This window comes from Thermobia domestica, chromosome 1 (genome assembly GCF_964235325.1).
Source record: "Thermobia domestica chromosome 1, izTheDome1.hap1.1, whole genome shotgun sequence".
NCBI classification, from domain to species: Eukaryota; Metazoa; Arthropoda; class Insecta; order Zygentoma; family Lepismatidae; genus Thermobia; species Thermobia domestica.
Window position 1 is genome coordinate 350,997,541 of NC_137454.1, and position 20,647 is coordinate 351,018,187.

The 20,647-nt window shown below is 34.2% G+C and overlaps 2 protein-coding genes across 3 annotated transcripts in view; both read right to left on the reverse strand.

The window, feature by feature from the left end:
• Positions 1-361: 361 nt before the first annotated feature.
• Positions 362-985, reverse strand: LOC145681843 (uncharacterized). Its single transcript, XM_081753454.1, has one exon. The coding sequence runs from the start codon at positions 983-985 to the stop codon at positions 362-364; it is 624 nt and encodes a 207-aa protein (XP_081609580.1).
• Positions 986-14,978: 13,993 nt separating this feature from the next.
• The window catches only part of LOC145664064 (uncharacterized), a 141,258-nt gene continuing 135,589 nt past the window's right edge, over positions 14,979-20,647 (reverse strand). For both annotated transcript variants that reach the window (XM_081730405.1, XM_081730411.1), the window contains exon 2: positions 14,979-19,033. In XM_081730405.1, coding sequence (XP_081586531.1) covers positions 18,676-19,033 — 358 coding nt within the window. In that variant the 3' untranslated portion in view covers positions 14,979-18,675. The remainder of the gene's footprint in view (positions 19,034-20,647) is intronic.

Here is a 20,647-nt window from a genome sequence, read left to right on the forward strand (position 1 = left end):
ATTCAGGGGTGTAGCTAGTAAGTTCTTAGGGGCATGACTTTTTCAAGGGCCTTAGCCTTTTTACAATGTCGAAATAAAATTCTCCTCACAAATTTTTAGTGAGGAGAATTTTATTTCAAAAAATAAGATGGGAACCGCCCCCACGCACAAGGATTTCGTACCCTCTATGCAACTTTCCTTTACACAACCAGGCTTGGGACTGGCAGTGTCAATGTTGAAACTATTGGCACTGGCGTGTTTACAAGTTGCAGGAGAATAGCCACTGTCGAATATTATGCCTATATGAGAATGAGCTTGCAGTTCTCCTTTGTCAGGTAGTGAATTATATACAATATTTACACAAACCCCTTATATACAGTATTTATACAACTCTCTGAACATATGCTATGCATCGCAAACACTTCTTGATGTTACCAGTATCCTGAAATTCCGCAAGAATTCTATGCATTCTTTTGTCTAATAGTATTGCCGATGTCTTTCTTCTTTTCCCGCCAATTTTTAAATCCAAACGATCGTACAGAAAGTCGCTGTGCCGAGTTTCATCCTTGAGAACTCGGACTAACTCTGAGACATTTGGGTGTGTTTTGTTTGTAATAGAACGCAGTCTGTTGTGCCAGCCTTCGAGTGCGTTGTTCGTCCTGTGCTTTGTGTTATGGCAGTTCCAAATCTCTGTAGTAAAAGTCGAGGTCTCCAACCACTGGACGACGAAATAATCATACAATTGCTCCAATTTACTGTTGCATGGTGTGTCTTCTTGAATACACAGCCAACCATCAACGACTTTATCTATTGGCAAGTGTGTCAAAGCCGCACACATTCTAATGCACAACCTAACCTCATCATCATTTGTGTACTCTTGTATAAGCCCTACTTCTTGCACTTTTCTCCATAGGCACTGGTTGAAATGAAAATTGCATCCTTTAACCTGCGCTTCTGGAAATACATACTGCAATGAGTTTATGGATGACTCTTCGAAGTCAACCATTATCCATTCCGGTTTTCACTCAGGGACTTGTCCCTTAATTCCAGCGAAAAGTCTCTGGTATATTTGCTGTCTTTTGCTTGGGAGAAGAGCAAACACAATCAGAACAATATTGGTTTCTTCGCCGCTGCTACCAATGTCGGCATGCACTGTATAAAGCTGGGCACACTGTTTGCTGCACGTTTTGAATGTTCCATCCATTAAAAAAAAAAAAAAAAAAAAAAAAAAAAAACACTTTACAACTTGCAAGAATATTCCTTCCATTTCTGCTAGCAAATGGCAGTATCCTGTCTTCGCCTGCATCATCTAAAAGAAGAAAATTGAATCCATCTCGGAAATGAAGAATATCAGAAGAAAGTTCAATATCCTGAGCTGTTTTCCACGATGTGTTTCTTGATTGATTCCTGCAGCGGTAAAGACAAGACTTTAAAGAAGAATACTGCGGCACGTTAGCCACCAAATCATAACCCTGGTCATATAAATCAGCGAACTCTTCTTTATATATTTTCCAAATAGGTTTATCTTCTTCCCGGACTCGCTTCCCTGCGCTTGATATTTTCTTCTTTACTTCAGCTACTGCAGCGTCCGGTAGAGACGAATGTTTGAAATCCAGAGCACAACATTGTCTTTCGTTGACATTCGCCCTTTGCAATTTTTGGATTTGTCGTAGATGCAAGCCCAAGTAACATTTCCATTTTTATTCCTCCTGTCGAAAGAGAAGTTATTTAAATTTATTAGTTTTGCATGATAATTTACTTAATTACTTGTTTTGAAATTACTTAATTCCTTATTTTAGAAGTCATTAACAAAAGCTTGTAGTTTGCAAAATATTAGTTGATTAAATATTTAAACATAATCGACTGTTTCGCACACGCTCATCGACGAGGAATATTTAGCGTCCGAGGAAAATTTCTTACAAAGATTCATAAGAAGATCCATTTCTCAACGTAATTGCACGCAAACTCCTAGCCTAAAATCTTATTATGAATAATAAAAGGAGAGTAATAAAATGAAATTTAGTGGAAAGGTGCATTTTTATGAAAAACTAAACAACAACACAACGTAATAACTTCAACTATAGGCTCATTCTACATGTAAAGTAGAAAAAAAAAAGCATGTAAGAAAAAAATAGTGCCTCCGGAAATGTGACGTTAAAAAAATCCACTAACTCGAATAGGAGAACCTCTGAAATATGTTTCCTTTTGAACAAAACATAACCCAAAGAGATGAACGACGCGGCTATGCAGATTGCAGAAACGACTAGCTTTATGCTGATTCCACCCAAAACGCTCCCATTTTCATAATTCTTGTTAATTAGATAGAGCTCATCCCGAAGATTCATTAAAACCACTGAAATGTGATTTTCAAATGTAATAATAGTAATAATAAATTAAGTGGTCTTTTTAAAAAAATAACTACAAGCTTTTGTTAATGACTTCTAAAACAAGGAATTAAGTAATTTCAAGACAAGTAATTAAGTAAATTATCATGTAAAATTAATAAATTTAAATAACTTCTCTTTCGACAGGAAGAATAAAAATGGAAGTGTTATTTTGGTCTAGCATCTACGAAACTTTCCTTCACTAACAATTTGCTGAGATAAATGAAATTAAATAATGCACAAATCTGCAAAATAATTACAGGAATTCTGATGTAATTTACATGTATTTCATATGTAATTAATGGAAAAACTAGTGGTTAACAGTATCTCTAATATTACGTAGCTTTATAATTATAGATGCTCGTATACTGACAAATTTGAATTCTTTATATCGAGGCAAGGTAGTAAATGTAATGAAATGAAAAATGTGGCAACGTTGCTGCTTGTTATCAATAGATCTTACCTCTTCTCCTGCATGCGTCCGCAATTGGAACTAACAAGTCTGGTTGCATCGTAATCCAGGCATGGAAATTCAAAACAACACCTGTGCGTCCGCAATTGGGAATGCTTTTAACAGATAAGAGCAGCGTCCGCAACTGGGACGTCCGCAATTGGCACGGATTCGACATATCGATGTTTGAAGGTAGTGGGTGAAAAAGCGACAGAACTTTCTTGGTTAACTTTATAATTGTGAAAACTTTTTATCAGAACGGAGAAAGTTATGTAGCAACTGTCAGGCGACTTCTCTCTGTTCTAGGGCGAAATGAGGCACCAAATGAATCAACAGTTCGTAGACTTATGAAAAAGTTCATTGAAACGGGTTCAACGGACATTACAAGTCCTGGGGGTCGTCGTAATGGTCCAAAGTCGTGAGGGAAATCCAAGTGGAAACTTGTCATTAAGTCATAGTGAATTTCACGAACAGAGCAATCGCATGCCAGCGCAGTAGAGGAGGTCATATGCCCGATGTCATTCAATATATTTGAAATCGTAATGTGTGATGAAAATGTTTATGAATTTTGTTAGAGTGTTTTGAAAAAATAAAGTTCATAATTTGATTCAACAAACCGGTGCGCTTTATGAATATACAGGGATATTCATAAAGCGTGCCGGTTTGTTACATCAAATTATGAACTTTATTGACAGTTATTGACAGGGATTATTTATGAACAGGGATATTCTGCTTGTAAATTCCACTCCGTCGACAGCGAACCTAAGATATCATATAGATGGAAAGATGCCTTACCGACTTAGCTACCGGATCTAGGATTCTCCATGGGAAGAAGTTGAGGGTATCTTTGTCCCAAAAGAATGTCCTGAAATTTACGTATCATTTCGGAAACTCATACTTGTTTCTTTTGGAAGATCTAGGTCTCGTCTCGGAAAGTCTATATGTTTATATTGGAAGATCTCTATCTCGTCTCTGAAAATATATCTCCTTCTATTGGAAAATCTCTTCTCGTCTTGTAGAGTGTATCGTTTTTTAGTGGAAGATTTCTGTCTCGCTTCGGAAAGTGTATCTGTTTCTATTGTAGGATCTCTGTTTCATCTCGGAAAGTTTTTTTTTTTTCGTTTTCAAATGAAGGTTTCTGTCTCGCCTCGGAAAGTCCATCTGATTCTATTATAGAATCTCTGTCTCGTCTCGGAAAGTGTATTTGTTTCTATTTGAAGATCCATGTCTTGCCTCGGAAAGTGTATCGGTTTCTATGGAAAGATCTCTATCTCGTCTCTGAAACTATATCTGTTTCTATTGGAAGATCTCTGTTTCGTCTCGGAAGTATTTTTGGTTTCCACATGAAGGTTTCTGTCTCGTCTCGGAAAGTTTATCTGCTTTTATTATAAAATCCATGTCTCGTCTCGTAAAGTGTATTTGTTTCAATTTGAAGATCTATGACTCGCTTCGAAAGTATATCCATTTCTATTACAAGATCTCTGTATCGTCTCGGAAAGTGTATTGTTTTCTGGTAGATTATATCTGCCTCGTCTCGGAAAGTGCATCTACTTATATTGAAAAACTCTGCCTCGTCTCAGGAAATAAGTCTCTAGACCCTATTGGAAGATCTCTGTCTCGTCTCGGAAAGTGTACCTCGTTCTGCAAAATATTTGTTTAGTTTCGTATCTAATCACGACTTGCTGCTAAAAGAATGTACTGTACTGCTTCAAAATACCCGCAAATGTAGTATGTACAATGGTAAATAACAGCTGAATATTTCAGGAATATTTCTCACTCTATAAAGTTGGAGGATGGTAATAACGAACAGCTGTTGAAACTAGTAGAAAAATAAAAATGTTAACATTCCTTTAGGTGTGGTTCCTTCATTGTATTGTAAATAAGAACCCAATATAATAACTTTTTTTTAAGTCCTTATTATAGAAATGTAAGCGGTCCTTTGTAACGACAGAGAAGAAAATGAAGTCAAGGTGTTTCGTCTATTTATTTTTTCCCCGTTAAATCCTTTTGGTCACATACATAGCTACTCAAGCATGAAATTATTGTAGTTTCAAAACCAGTTTGTTATGCGTGTCCAAGCATATATACGGTACGTGCACATTTTTCTTTACCTTTTTTAGTAGGTGCATTTATAAATAAGAAAGAAAAAATTCTGTATATGGCTTTAAAATTAATATCCATTCTTCTAGTTGAGATTTTTATTATTTGTATCAAAACATTTAAGGTAAGCTACAAGTATGGAAATATTAGTATGAATAGCAAGTATCCAGCTGTGATCTTTAATATTACGGTGCAATATTATTATTATTATTATTATTATTATTATTATTATTATTATTATTATTATTATTATTATTATTATTATTGGGGCACAGTGGTTCTATGGTACAGAACTTACCTCTGGTCCGTGGGGTCCCTGGTTCTATCAGTGGCCCAGTAAGTTTGTGGTGGACAACATCGTGTCTGTGGGTTTCTCGGGGTACTCCCGTTTCCTCCCACTTCTCATTTCACCAATTCTTTCATACTCATTCACTTGCTTTATCATCGTCTCCCTTAGCATAAAGGGCATAATCGTGGGACGCTAAAGTTAAAATATCATTTTATTATTATTATTATTATTATTATTATTATTATTATTATTATTATTATTATTATTATTATTATTATTATTATTATTATTATTATTATTATTATTTAGCTTTTTTAGCATGTAACATTAAAAACTATAAAAATTAGATACATAGTAATTGATAATTCTCGCTGAGCTAAACATAATGATATGGGTATGAGCAGGGCCGAATTTCGATGGGGGGGTGCAAAGGTGCACGTGCACCCCCCTTCGTTGTAAATATACACTACCTAAAGTGAGAAGCTAGCAGTGAATATAGCAATACTTTCCGAAAATTTCTACTGTCATGTTTCCGTTTGAGCTTAAAATAAAGGAAAATTTTGCAAAATCGATAGTTTAAGTCAATTTTTTAAAAGTTCAAAGAAAAAGATTCACCCAGAACAGACACTTAGCATTTCCAGGGCATTTCCGCATTCACACCACAGATGCCTAAAGGCATTTTAAAAATTCCAATTCAATTCAAATGTACTGGTAGTTATTGGTGCACCTCCCTCAGAAAATCCTGAATGCGACCCTGAGTATGAATGTAAACCCTAATACGCACTTTTCGACATAAAATAAGTGTTTTTTAGAAAACCTAAAAATTTATATTGAGCATATCTATCCCGCACATTAAAATGAAAATGATACTGGAGGTACGGTAATTAAACTTTTCATTATGACAATACGACATAGCTACGTGAGCTCCCTCTTAGCTAAGCGGTTAGTGTACTCGCCTTTGGCGTATGAGGCCCGCTTTCGATTCCCAGAGGGAGCTCATTTGATTCGGATCTCCCACCCGAAACTGTATGTCCATGTCTCATATAGCCATGCCGCTAAAAGGTACTCAAAGTCAAATCAATGAATATAGATGCAATAGCTACGTGATAGTACATACCATGGCTAATTAAAAATAAGTCAAACTTATGTCAGAACTCTTAACTTTTGTTTTTTTAACTATAATATTCTGCAAAAGACAATATACAGATAAATCAATAGATGGAATCAAGCTAAACAAAATGACATGCAGAAGGATAAATTCTCATGTGTAAATTTCGAGAAAGTCGAAAAAACTCATTTTTATAGCGCTAAAAAGCGTGTCGTTCATTGTCAATATTAGTTCATAGTTTTTGTTCCGCTGCAATTGATTGATTTATTTATTTATCTTTTGTAAAGGTATTAAATAAAGAATGCAACTTTTGAAATGTCCGCCGTTTGTGTTCTAGTAAGTTGGCAGCACTGAACGCTATACGATTTTCATCTATTATCTTTGTGGCTAGTAGTCATGAAGCACCAGATAGTTCATGATCGTCATCTGTTTTCTGCAAATACAGATAGGAATAGAGTGCTTCACAAGAATCTTATAAAATAGAGGATCTGCCCTTACAACAAAATCTTGAAGCCATACGTCACAGTTTCGCCACCCCTACTCCGCCTAATAAGATTGCAATGTTTTGAGCCAACAATCATGGCGGAAACGAAAGTAGCCAATGAGACGATGGCGGAAACGAGAGTAGCCAATTGGACGTGCCGATCCTCGGTTGTTTTTTTGGCTTCATTGATTTAATAGGATGAAGATACATATGGACAGATTCTCTATTTTATAAGATCCTTGGTGCTTCAGCGTGTTCTGATAGTAAAAATGTATTACAATTATGGTAAAGGTTGTGAATTCCTACCCGTACAGAAAACAGGTGACGATCATCTGTTCTTCGACGCCCTGTGCCTACTAATCACAAAGAAACAGATGAAAATCGTGTAACGTTCAGTGATGCCAACTTACTAGAACAGGAGTGACAGGTATTTCAATAGTTGTGCTCTTCATGGAATAACCTATATATGTAAACCTACACGCTGTTAAGCAGATTGTATAGTTCACTGCTGTCTTCTGGATGTCACACATATTCCTAAAACGATGACGTATATACTATTTGTATTATTTCAATTTAACATCCTACATTACCCTTTAGGTTAATGGAGACAATGATTAAGGTAAGTAAATGATGATAGAAGAATTGGTGGAATGATAATGCAGGAGCGGACATGAATATCCCGAGAATACTCATAGGCAGGAAGTAGTCCACAACAAATTTATTTGACCGAAAATCGAACCAGGAACCCCACATACTAAAGCTAAGCGTTCTACCACTGAACTGCTCTGCCTCCACTACTTGTATTACTAGCAATAGAAAGTTAAAAGAGCTGACAAACGATATCAAAAATATATGGAAATTTCAGAAAAATTACAGTAAAAGCAATCGTAATCTCAGCTACAGTTATGACTCCTCAAACAATATGGCACAATTGGAACAAATAAACATCTTTTAACAAACCTACAAACCTCAGTTTGCATAATTTTGAACACCTGTCATATTAATCCAGTAAGCCTACATTAATATTGGGGTTAACCCAGGATTAATTGCTACAGAAATCTTTTTTGTGTCTACATTCTTTTCAGTTTTATCAACAACTTAATAAAAAAGGTAGAGCAATGTACACATGGAAATACTTTCAAAACGGTGGATCTAACATAGCGGCAATAAGGAGTCGTAGGATAATCTTTAAACAAAAATAACTTTTCATTTAATGAAGACAGAAACTTCGCTCACGTGTCAAGTTTAACTGAACGTATATGTGTCAAGTTTAAGTGAACGTTAGGTGTTGGAAGTCAGTATCACTCATGTACATCGCAGCAATTTTTAAATATGATTTCATGTAACAAACTACAAGGTGATACCACTTTAAAGAAACGCTTATAGGCCCACCCCAATTATTCAACATTTACAATAAATGTTTAGTGAAGAAAGCATTAATGGAAATTGGAGATTTCAAGATTCATTAGCAAGATCAGATGATACAGCAAATACAGCAAGAGCAGATGATACAGTTATTATGGCTAGAGCGGAAGATGGATTACAGATGATGAACAAAATAGTTGACACTGAAAACTATATGAAATGGAAATCAACATCGAAAAATCGAAATTCATGAGAATATTCCATGGAAGCGCTCCCTTATGAGTCAGAGTAAAAAAATGAGAACTTGAAGAAGTCGATAATTCGATCATTCCAAGAATCTGTCAAGTACTTTGACGAAATACATTTACTGCACAAAAGAAATCAGGTCAAGAATTGTCATAGCCAAAGAAAATTAACAAAGAAAGGTCATTCCTAACTAGAAGCCATAATATTGGACTAATAAAGAAGTTGGTCAAGTGCTATATATATAGATGGAATATTGGACTGTATGATTCAGAGACGGACATTACGAAAGTTAGAGAAAAAATATTTAGAGAGCTTGAAAAGTAGTTGGAGGAAGATGGAAAAGATAAATGGACAGAGAGAGTAACAAAGGAAGATGTTTTTAAAAGGATAGAACAGAAGAGGAGGTTTTTAGCGAGGATTCTTTGTAAGAAGGGCAATTGAATTGAACACATCTTGTGAAGAAATTGTCTTCTTCACATGACCATAGAAGGAGAGATGGAAGGAAAACAAGGAATAGGAAAAAGAACACAATGGAATTAAAAGAGGAAGCTGAAGATCGAGAAACCTGGAAGAAACATTTTCAGCAAAATATAAAATAACACATTAGTCCCATGACCTTCCTTTGGATTAGAGACATGAAATTTGGCGCTTTGAGCTTTAAATCTAACATTTGTTTAAGCGTGTTTAGATGTTTGAGTTAGAATGAAAGCAAAAGAATTGAAGTATTTCCTTGGAAGCGAATGCGAGACGTTTGAATTTTGTGCGAGAGTTCAAGTTTAGATGAATTTCATATGAAAAATACAGAAGAAAGAATGCGAAACTTTACCTACAGCAACAAGTTGGGGTATTTGGTAGTTAATATGTAGAATAGTGTGTTAGTGTATTACAATAAAAAATAATGAAGAGAAATTATAAATTCCTTAAATCACTCTCCAATTTTAAACTGGAAGTATTTATTTTAAAATGGTACCAAATGGTATTTGTATTAAGTGTTTGAATAAACATTTTTCGTTAGTTTCAAGAAACTTCTTGAATCTCATAACCCGAAATTAAATTTTATAGAAGTTCTAAGACCAACGTAAATGTCATATTACCTCTTGTCATGATTCAATAGCTATTATTTCAAAGTTATAACCTGTTCTAAAATTAACATCGTTATTACTATGTTGTTTTGTATAAAGGCAACCAAGAAAGTTCTGTCGCTTTTCCACCCATCACTTTCGAACATCGATACCTGTATATCATCTAAGACGTACCTTGAAGACAAAAACAGTCCCCATTAGCATCGACGACCTTCTGCCAACGTTCTGAAAGGTCATGGATCCCATCGCGGTAGAACTTGATGGGCCATGAAGCGAAGAAGGTATCAAGTGCATTTTGAATCTCTACTAGGGATTTGAACTGGCGTTCTCTAAGGTGATTGTCCAAGAATGGAATAAGTGATAATCGGACGGTGCAATATCCGGGGAGTATGGTGAATACAACAGTGTTTCACATCCAAGACATAGAATGGAGTCCCAGGTCATCCTAGCCACCTGGGGCTTAGCGTTGTCCTGTAACAGGAGGATCCCTTTGCGATTCAGAAGATCTAGCTCCAGAGATTTGAGTTTTTAAAAATATGGCTCAACTGCTGACAGTACACAGTTGCATTGACGTTCTCTGACCAGCTGGTGGCAGTTCCCGACGCACAGTGCAGCAAACAGTCTACCAAACAAACAGCAGGGTCTTCTTCTGATGCAGTGTACTTTTAATCTGTTTTGGAACCGGTTCATGGGATTATAACTAATGATGGCGGCGCCGTGGAGCTTCGTACAGGACCCACTTCTCATTACATATCAACACCCTGTCCAGAAATGGTTCCTTCCTCAGATGAAACAGAAAAGAAACACAGGTGTCTGCTCGCATTGCATTCTGCCTCGGAGTCGAATCATGGGGACCCATCGACTCAATTTGTAATGCTTCCCAAGTTGATGAAGGTGCTGCCGAATGGTTCCTCCATTCATATTGAATTGCAGTCCCAGTTCCTCACATGTCTGGCTACTGTTCGCCTCTGTTGCTGCTTAAAGATCTTCATTTTATTCATGCGTTGGTCTTCCAACACGTGGTCTGTCTTTGAATGTTTTGTCAAGGCACTTAAATTTCTTAGACCACCTCTGCACTGTCCGGAACGAAAGGCGTGGGATATCTTCCGCCAAGCTGCAGCATCATTTAACCCCAGTTTGAGCTCGTACAGCGTACACTCAAATATGACGCTCTGTGGAGGTTCTATGTTCATTCTGTCTTTACCCAAGTTCACAGTGTAACTGAACTGCCAATCAGGTAGTATGTTGGGTATACCCACACCAACAATTGACCTTCGCCTTATCTCTATTCGCATTAAACTCATGGTGAGGGCCAATTGAACACAGACCTTCACAGAAAGGGACAGGACTTTCTTGGTTACTTTTATAGTTGCTTTAATTATGTATGACTAGGTGAATAAGCTCAGATGGTTATGTTGTCTATAAAATGTATTGATGTAAGTGAGAAACAAGATATTACATGAAGTATATACAATTTTTCCAATGTAGATGTGCTTTTCCTTGTATGAATCACCCACTATATCACTCATGGGAATAATGTGAGATAAGTTAAGATTATGTATGACAATGCATCACGAAGTGATGATCTTCTGACATTACAGTATGTTAAAATAAACAACATTTTGGTCTAATTTTGTGTTCTTTGATTCATAGTACAGGTAATTTATTGTAGTAATCCATTGTAGCAAGGAGGCTGTTCCTTCTAGACGAGTACGAGTTTGATAGTTTTATAGCTTAATGATTTAATTATAATAATGAATGACGATGCGTAACTGGACATTCACGGGTAGGATGTCATGATTGTTTGACGCTCGATGGTATGAAGGTGAGGTAAGCAAAGGTCGAGAAAATTCATATCTAAAAATAATTCTTTAATGATGGGATTTGTATATTCATTATGTTTACGGGCCCAATATAGGTTACTTTAATGAGATCTCAATATATGCATCATAATTTCTGCTTTCATTCTACCTTTGTTGAATTCGCATATGCAAATATGCTAATTTAACCACACAATTCATTTTTTCATAGTTTGGTTTAAATTATTACCTTTGTTCTTCACTGCTGTGATTATAACATAGGTAAAATAAAATTATTAATAATTGAAGAACAAAGAAATGAAGTAAACTCATTTCACTCGCAACTGGAATAAATCTTGCTACTGAATTGTAACACATTAGATATTGAGTTAAACATTTCAAGCTTATATCCTACAAGACAATAGAGATTAAAAACCATGCAAGTTACTGATAATGAAAGACGTATTTGAATGAAGACGAGATTAGGAAAACGAAGTGTCCTGTGGAAGTTAATAGACATGATGTCACAGTCAAATATCTATTAATTATACCCAAACTTAATAGCTAAGCAACCTTTCTTTCATTCATTGAGTGATCAAGTAATTTGTGCTGGCATCGCTATTTCGTGTCATCATAGGTTGTCACAACAACAAACATATATGTATCGATATAAATTTAGCGTTCCTTTGAGCATCAAGGCTATATGAGAGTGTACTTGCAACTTAGCTTGAGATCCGAACGACATAAATTCCCGAGAATCAAACACTGGTGTCCAGTAGCGAAAGCGACTACACTAACCATATAGACAGGAGAAGCTCTAATAATAATGTAGTTTCTTGTGCTTCACATTGTTAATGATACACATGTTGTCAGTAATGTTTTTAATACGATAAAGAGTGTAACCTTTGCTGAATCGCTCAAGCACTTCATTTGAGACTTCGATATAGCGTGCAGTTATTTGGACTTCGTTTTTAAACAAATGTAAAATAGAGTTTAAAGTGGATGTGCACTCACTAGGAAGCGGACTTAGATTCAAATGTACAACAGAAATTATCACTAAATGCTCAGGTTCTAGGTTGAGAAATGGTCTATTCTTAGTGTTACTCATATTTAATTTCTCCAAATTTTTAATATATCCTTAATGCCAGTTTTAAATAACAGTACTGTAATTGCATGAATTATTAAGAATGAATTATATTATCTCATAAGTTGGTACTCTTATTTTTCTGTAGCGGTAAAACTCTTATTCTTTTCTAACGAGATATAGAAAGTACTTATAGATATGACAAATCCATTTTAAAACTCCCAGACAGAAATGTAATTCCTGAAGGAAAAAATGAAATTAAGTCTTTGAGTTTTACTTCCTTCAGTTATACACGCCAGGCTAAAGGAGGCGGTGATGATGAAAAATGAATGAAATGTTGGAATGAAGAAGGTGGGAAGAAACGAGAGAACTCCAAGAAAAACCACGCACACGGTGTTTGTTCACCACAAAGTTCACTTGGTTTGAGCGGGAATCGAACCAAAGATCCCACGCACCAGATGTGAATACTATCACTGAGCCACGAGAGGCCTTATAATAGTTCCTGAGGACTACATGAATAGTGCTATTATGATGATATTTTCGAAGTTTTCCGTTGAATTTATTATATATATATATATATATATATATATATATATATATATATATATATATATATATATATATATATATATATATATATATATATATATATATATATAGTATATATATAGTATTTGTATGTGAATGATGTCCACCTCAAATAGATCAAATTACCAAATATGAACGTACTATCATCCAATCACTGTGATATAAACATTGATATATCTACTTAAATATTACCTATAAATGTAACGTGTTTTGAAGTGTATTTTCTTCCTATCTCTTGGTTCTCTATGCTTTCTAGGTGGAATATACTTGTGAAATACATTGCTATAAAATAGTAGTACTATAAAATCTAATAAAAATATATATAGGTGTCAGAATATTGGATAAAGAATGGTAAAAAGACGGATGCTAGGGTCATGTATATTTGCCTGGTTATCTGACCTACAGTAAATTTTCCGTAATACTAGACCAAAATGTGTGTAATATTATACCTTAACTGATTCCCCTTCTTAAAATTGAGATTTCTCCTAAACTTTATACACTCATCTGAAATGTTCTACAGACTACTATGGGTATACGTTGGAACTCCAAGTTCGTCAAAGCTGGCTAAATTTCTTGTTTCCCATATACTTTTATATGGAGTTACATTTTTGTTTGATTCAAATAACTTGAAGGTGATCCTATGAAAGCGGCGGCTAACAATTGTGCATATGAAGTTAATTGTCCCACTTTGACTCTCGGTGTAGTGAAAAATTTTATGGTTTGATAAGAACTGAATAAACACAATCATACGATAAAAATATTAATAATTTTTAAGAGCAGAGCATTTTTATAGCAAAAATGAGCTCGTCAAAAGTAGCCCATAAGTCAAATATAGATTTCAGTTGAGGAAGAGAAATAATTGTCCAACATTTTCAATTTTCCTTTTTTGTTCTTTTATTTTCTTAATCTTCTTTTCTACCTTCTCTTCTTCTACTTTTATTTCTACTTACTAAAGTCTTATTCCAAATTTACTGGTCATTGTGGATTGGGTGTGTTGTTTCTTGAGCGAGAATTTTGACAAGAACAAGCAGTTTGTGTTTTCTTTGGATCCAAACTACGCAGGTGCAAATTTTCATGATATACCAACTTTTACAGATAGTGAATATTAATGATTTACAGACTGGACCGTTGAAAGTATATAAGTTGTGTCATTATAATCTTGGAACAACATCGCTTAGAAACTTAAGAATGGGACTATCTGCTTCTGTGAGTGAACGGTTCTTGTGTGAGGGTTTTGCCAAAGAAAAGCTCGATGGTAGACTCAAGAAAAATCCGAATGTTGTCGAATTTGAGTGAATACGAAGTTTATCTCACACGCTTCTGTGCATGTGGAAACTGTAGTATCTATAAAGTCGTTTAATCTTCAAAAATAGAAACACACTTACATATAACTACTTAGAGATGCTTAGTGTTAAGTAAAAGAACTTCATGTTTTTCCTTCAACAGTACATGTCTATTCAATATATACATAATAGGGAGATGTATAGTCTATTTCAAAACATAAAATCCTCATCACAAACCTTCTGAAAAAAGCTATGTTCCGTTGTGAATATTCGTTGGTCTTCAAGTAACGGTCGCTCTTCAAACTTCCGTACTTAATTCAATGTTAAGGGCATGCCAACGGATGAGTGCTATGAATTTTTGCTATTGCTGAGGACGTCATGTTTTGAAATGAACTATATATTGTTTGTATTAAGTTGTTGTCAATTATATAAAAAGCAGTTGTCAATATGGTTAAGGAAAATAGCATCTTTATTACCCTTTTCCTTTTCTTTTCTTCCTAGGAAAACTGTCCCTAAATGAATTAACTTAATAATAATACTAATAATATTGTTGGACCCAATGAACTGACTAGATATCACTGAGTTCAACACCCAGAATCTGGCTGGCCATTGGAATAGAGTCAAAGGGTTTACAATTACAACCATGTTTTAGATATTTGCATTGTATAAACTTGAGCTTTATGTATCGTGTCTCATTTCAGTGTGTTAAGTGCTAAAGAATTAAAAACAAAACACAAAACAACAAAAATGAAACATTTTATTAATAGAATTTACAAATGTATACACTATAATATGAACATTTTAACCTTTTGTCACTCGCGCTGTTGGAAAAAAGCAAACAGGTGAATAAAAACTAATGATTTTTATGAACGGTCGCATTAGAGAAGCCACCCTCACTGCTATTCCTCAAGTGGTTCCTCCCCCTCTTCCTACCAAAAGCTCGGTGATGTGCTCTAATTGTAGTAGCTTCCAGTACAGATTGAGGAAATTGTTTCGTCTGTGTTTGCTTTTTTCAAACGCGCGAGTAGTTCCGTGATTACAGTAGCAACCGTATATTTTTATGGAGTTTGAAATTTTCCAACGCGCGATCGTTAATGTGATAATTACTGTTTATGAGTGAAGTTTTGTTTTTCTAAGCAATGTCTCGCTTCTTGAGTACAAGGAGATACAGAAGTGGCTTCAGACCCGTATCCACGGGGGGAGGGGGCCGGGCCCCCCCCTAAACCTTGGCTGGCCCCCATAAAATTTCACGGTAGGCTTGCAAATTAACTATAATATGGTGATGAAGTATAATATGATTGGGTCGGCCCCCCTAACTTCTACCGCCCCCCCCCCTAAATTTTTGGGCTGGCTACGGGCCTGAGTGGCTTGACAATATTAATGCAAACGATATGGATGTGAGTTAAAGTTACAATGAAAATAGTGAAGATTTTTTCATTGGGAAAGACAGAAAAACAAAATGGAAGAAGTGACTGGCAGCACCGGCAAAGACAAAGTGTAAAAACATTGTGAAAAAGATGCTAGGACCGAAACTTAGTCAAGGCTCTCTCGTTCAGCAACAGCAGAACCATTATTGGCTCAACGCGTGGATGTGTCGATGGTTTGAGTTTTAGTTCGCATTTTTGCCATGGATCAAGACGTTTTGACAGCACTATAGCAACAACACGAAATGTTCTAAGTAATTTACTCAACAATTGCATGCATTACTTCCAATAAATGTTACTAAATATATTATTGTACCTCAAAATGTCAATGTTGGAAAAAAGCAAACGCGCGAGTAGTTATGTTACAAAATTTGGCGCGAGTGACAAAAGGTTAAGAAAATCATACACGCAAATTGACAGTACCAATTGTTACTTCAATAAATAACCTTTTTTTTTGTTCACCATACACCAAATTACATTCTATGAAATCTGAATCAACCAAATTAGTATTACATTACGTTTATAATCTATAATTCGTATTTGTTTTTGATTATAACGGATATAGTGAAATAATTGAGGCATATAGTTGTTACTTTTTCACTGTTATGAAGGCTTGTTTAAACAAAATTACAAAATTTACTTTTAATTTCATTTACATTAAGTTTGATTAAACAGTTGAAACTAGAGGAACACAAAATTTATATATATATATATATATATATATATATATATATATCTTTCAATTGGCACAAAATGCACTTTTGGATGTAGATCCTATAATTTGTCAGAGTTGTGTTACAATTTAAATTTAAACCAACTGTTTATAACATACCTCTCACAAAGGTGACTGGTAAGCCAGGTAGAAGATCGTCAGATCTATATTTAATTAAAATTTGAATGACAATATTTTTAATTAAAATTTTCGTGATTTAATTCGCATTATAATTTAGATGACTACTTTTGTTAGAATTATCATGAACATCTAGAATTCACATTTTAGATGAGTAATGTACACATTTCTTTCAAATTTTTCTATTAAAAAAATCTTTCATCTTTTTTGATGAAAGAGTATCTTATTTGATTATCAAATATTTAAGCCAAAGTTAGTAACAGCCTTATTGATGCCATATCTCATTTTTCTTAATTATAGTTTTAGAATTTGGATCTTTCCACAATTGGGAGGTAGATACATTATAAGAGTTTTGCCACACTTTGATTTAAATTAAACTGGAAATTTTAGTATTGTCATGACTTCGTACAAATTAAATCTTGTAAACTTGCTTTTTTTTCCTTATTACTCCTTCATAACAGTAACAAACAGAATTTTATACTGAATTCGCAGATGGTTTGTACATTAAAAAAAATAAAGGTAACTGTTAACTTGCACTAGTCGTATGTGTATTTGATTTAATCGTGTTATAAATTTCTCATACAAAAGTTGAGAAAGAAAATTACTCCACCACACACCAACGAAAAAATATCTTTGAAACAAATACAGTACATATTTATTTGTTTTTTTAAACATGTGTAATTATTTTACATAAAAATGTTTTGTTTATATATTGAATATCAATATATTGTATTTCGACGACAATAAGGAAAAACAAGTACCTTCATACATTATTATTATTTATAACTATACAAGGATTGCTTTTTACAAAAATAGTAAAAACCAGTCTTATTCTTCAAGCGTATAAGTCTTAATTGTTGTTCATGATTCAAATTTCCATGAGCTAATGGACAATACTTGATTCTCGCATGAACAACAATAATGTAAATATAATTATCACGACTGTCCTCAACACAAAAAAAGCACACTTCCATTAAAAGTTCATTTCACATTTGAATTTCTCTTCTATCATTTATTTTTTTCGTAATATTTTTGTCGCAGGTAAGATTCTTTTTTTTTTAAGTCTTTGCAGATTTTCTTGTTTCTTGATTATGCAATGTTCGTAAGGTGTAACACACAGGGTTCGACTAAACACACACCTTCTTTACGTTTGATTGGCGCTAGATAATCTTTAGATGGAAAAACTATGAATAATGTGATAAGTTTGCAAAGCATTTATAGACAGTTGCGGTTTCAGTAATTGGGCCTGAGCCTAGCGAGAAATATTGAATACTACATTTTTAAGGATATTTTGTATTTTGGAACAATGTTAGGAGAACTGTAAAACCCTGGTGGACCACCCTAGATTTCACATATAATTGTTGCACAAGTAGCAAACTTAAAAATTGACTTTTCAAATGTTTTTCGAATTCTTCAGAATAAGGACAAAATGTCAAGCAGAAAAGGTAGCAACATTTGTCAATTTTGCTGCATTTTATCTCGACAAAGTTCTACAGTTCAGTAAAAGGATATCTAACGATTACATTGCTAGCATTACTGGTATTCCAACATTAGTTTCACTCTTCTCCGAAGTAGTAAGAGTTAAATCTCACCGTGAAGATTGATACTGGGGCACCAGTAACTTTTTTTGGGCCAAGACATGCAGTAGCTTGTTTTCTATCAGTTAACTGGAGAAACTATTGCGAAGATTTTCGTATGCAATGTAGTATACAAAACATCCATCGAAACAAATAGGCTCGGTATTATAAATATAATCAACCTTTTATTGTTTCCATATTACCAAGGACTCAGTAACTTAGCTTCTTCAATTAGATATCTAAATGTTCAAGATAATATTAGAACAGCTATATTGCAGCATTACCTTCTAATCCTTTAAATTACTTATGTTGTTTTTACTGGTTACGATTAAAAAGAATAAAGGTTCAAACCAGTTTAATTGAGAATTCGTTCAGTATAGCTGTCCTGTAACTGCCACTATTCGTAGAAGATTGTCTAAACTGAGACCAAGAAAAAATGTCGACTCTTGGACATCAATACGCGCCGCTAAGACATGAAACTTTAATAAATTAAAAATGGATGACTTTTTTTACATTTCTTTTGCTAAAAAAAGAAAATTGAAATGTTTGGGAGAAAAAGGCAAGATAGGTGTGTTAACTGTATCATACTAATCCAGCATTATGAAGGATGGAGTAAATCTTCATTCTTGGGATTTTCTCAGCTTCCCTGTTCTTAACCTCAACTTCGCCGTTGGTAAACCAACTTTCTTTCGCCAGAATACTTCCAATCCTGGGATCCTTGTAGAAAGGATTTTTAAGTTCTGGTGGCAATCGAGCTTCCATCTCGGAGTTTCTCCACACTGCTCTGTGGCCAATAGTTCTTGGTGCTGCAATTTGTCGTTGAAGAGGTATTGGTGGTCGTTGAACGGTGAATGTTACGGGTGTTTGGACTAAAGGCTGGAAGAATTGGGCAGATGCAGCTGCCAGAATAAGAACAAACACAAGAGCTGTCCTCATCTTCCTGCAAGAAACAAAAGTAGAATATCCTTTTAGAAAAAGGAACGTTGAAATACAGTATAATAAGTTAAAAAAAAAAAAAAAACAGATATTAAATTGGCTATGTTATTTCCATAAAATTTCAATACAAACAAATATCATAAATTGGTCATTTTGGTTTAGTAAAAAAATGCAATAAACTCGTCGTGTTTTGTCTTCAATAAAGATGAAAATAATTAATTGAAATAGTAATTTCAATTAAATTTCAATAATAGATTGTATGTTTTTTCTTGATCTGTTTGTGCTACATGAACTAAATTAGAGAATTATACCCTTCTACTTTACTTGAAAGTGACTCTGGTTTCGTTTTCAGCAAAATGTAACCAAACTCAACTGTTAAATACGGTGTCTTTTTATTATAATTATCATTATTATTATTATCTTAGCCCATGGATTTATACGGAGGATCATTATTCTGTTTTCTTTAAAATGAACTGGAATTATATGATTTGACATTACTGATTTCCTCTCCAAGTTTATTTATTTCTTTTATATTTTTCCAAAATGAACTTATATCATTATGCTACTTCTTCACACAGAAAAAGTAGGTTTATGGACATTATTTGAATCTTTCTCTCCCTTGAAATATTCATTTCAATGAAATAATAATAACAAAAGTCCGTAATACCACCCATTGTCTACCCTCGCCCTTCACCTCTTTTCACTCTTATGCCGATGGAGACCAAACTTATACTTAAACGTCATCGGCTGTGTCACTATGCATCTCAGAGGTTCCGAAATCTATGGATTGAACGGTAATATTTGTAGCTTTCAATTATCTTCACTTGTCAACCATTCCCAACCTTACGTACATAGGGATGACTTTGGACTTAAACAGCATCGAGAATGTCACTATTCGTCTCAGAGGCTCCGAAAACTATGAATTGAACAGTAATATCAGTCGTTTTCAATTATTTTTACACATTACCATTTCCTACCATGCCCCTCAATCTTCAAGCTGAAAATTGTCAGTGTTTTATCATTAGATACTTCGGAGGTCTAAGGCTGATATACATGCCAAATGTAATTGTAATTGGTTCAGTAATTATTGTGTGATGAATAACACATAAACACACACACACACACACATACACACACACACATTTGCTTTTATAAATATTACAGATATAAATTTAATTTTGCTTAAATTTTATTTTTATATATTGTAAAATCAGAAATATCATAATGAAATATAAAATTTAATTTTCGCGATTTAAGGAAGATTTAAATATGTAGATTTGGAGAACAAATAATTAAACCAAATCGTTGCAGTTTGAGCTTATTTTAGACAAATAAAAAAATAATTTTCCATATAAATCAATGAGCTAAAATATCAAAAATGGCACTTGTTTTCAGCACCGTTAAGAGATATTGACGAATAAAAATGGCCACAAACAAACTTTAAAAATAACACTTTTAAATGAGTTTTGATCAAATACAAATCGGAACTATTTTTTATATATAAAAACACAATAAAACTATAAGTAGTTTGAACGTTGAAATTCCAAAAGAAACAAATTTCTCATTTCGAAAAATACACTTGAAGAAAACGTTTCCTCACATATTACTCATATTACTG

What these genes read in the sequence shown, in the direction of transcription:
- LOC145681843 (XM_081753454.1), bottom strand. Translation starts at nt 985, where the DNA reads ATGGTTGACTTCGAAGAGTCATCCATAAACTCATTGCAGTATGTATTT.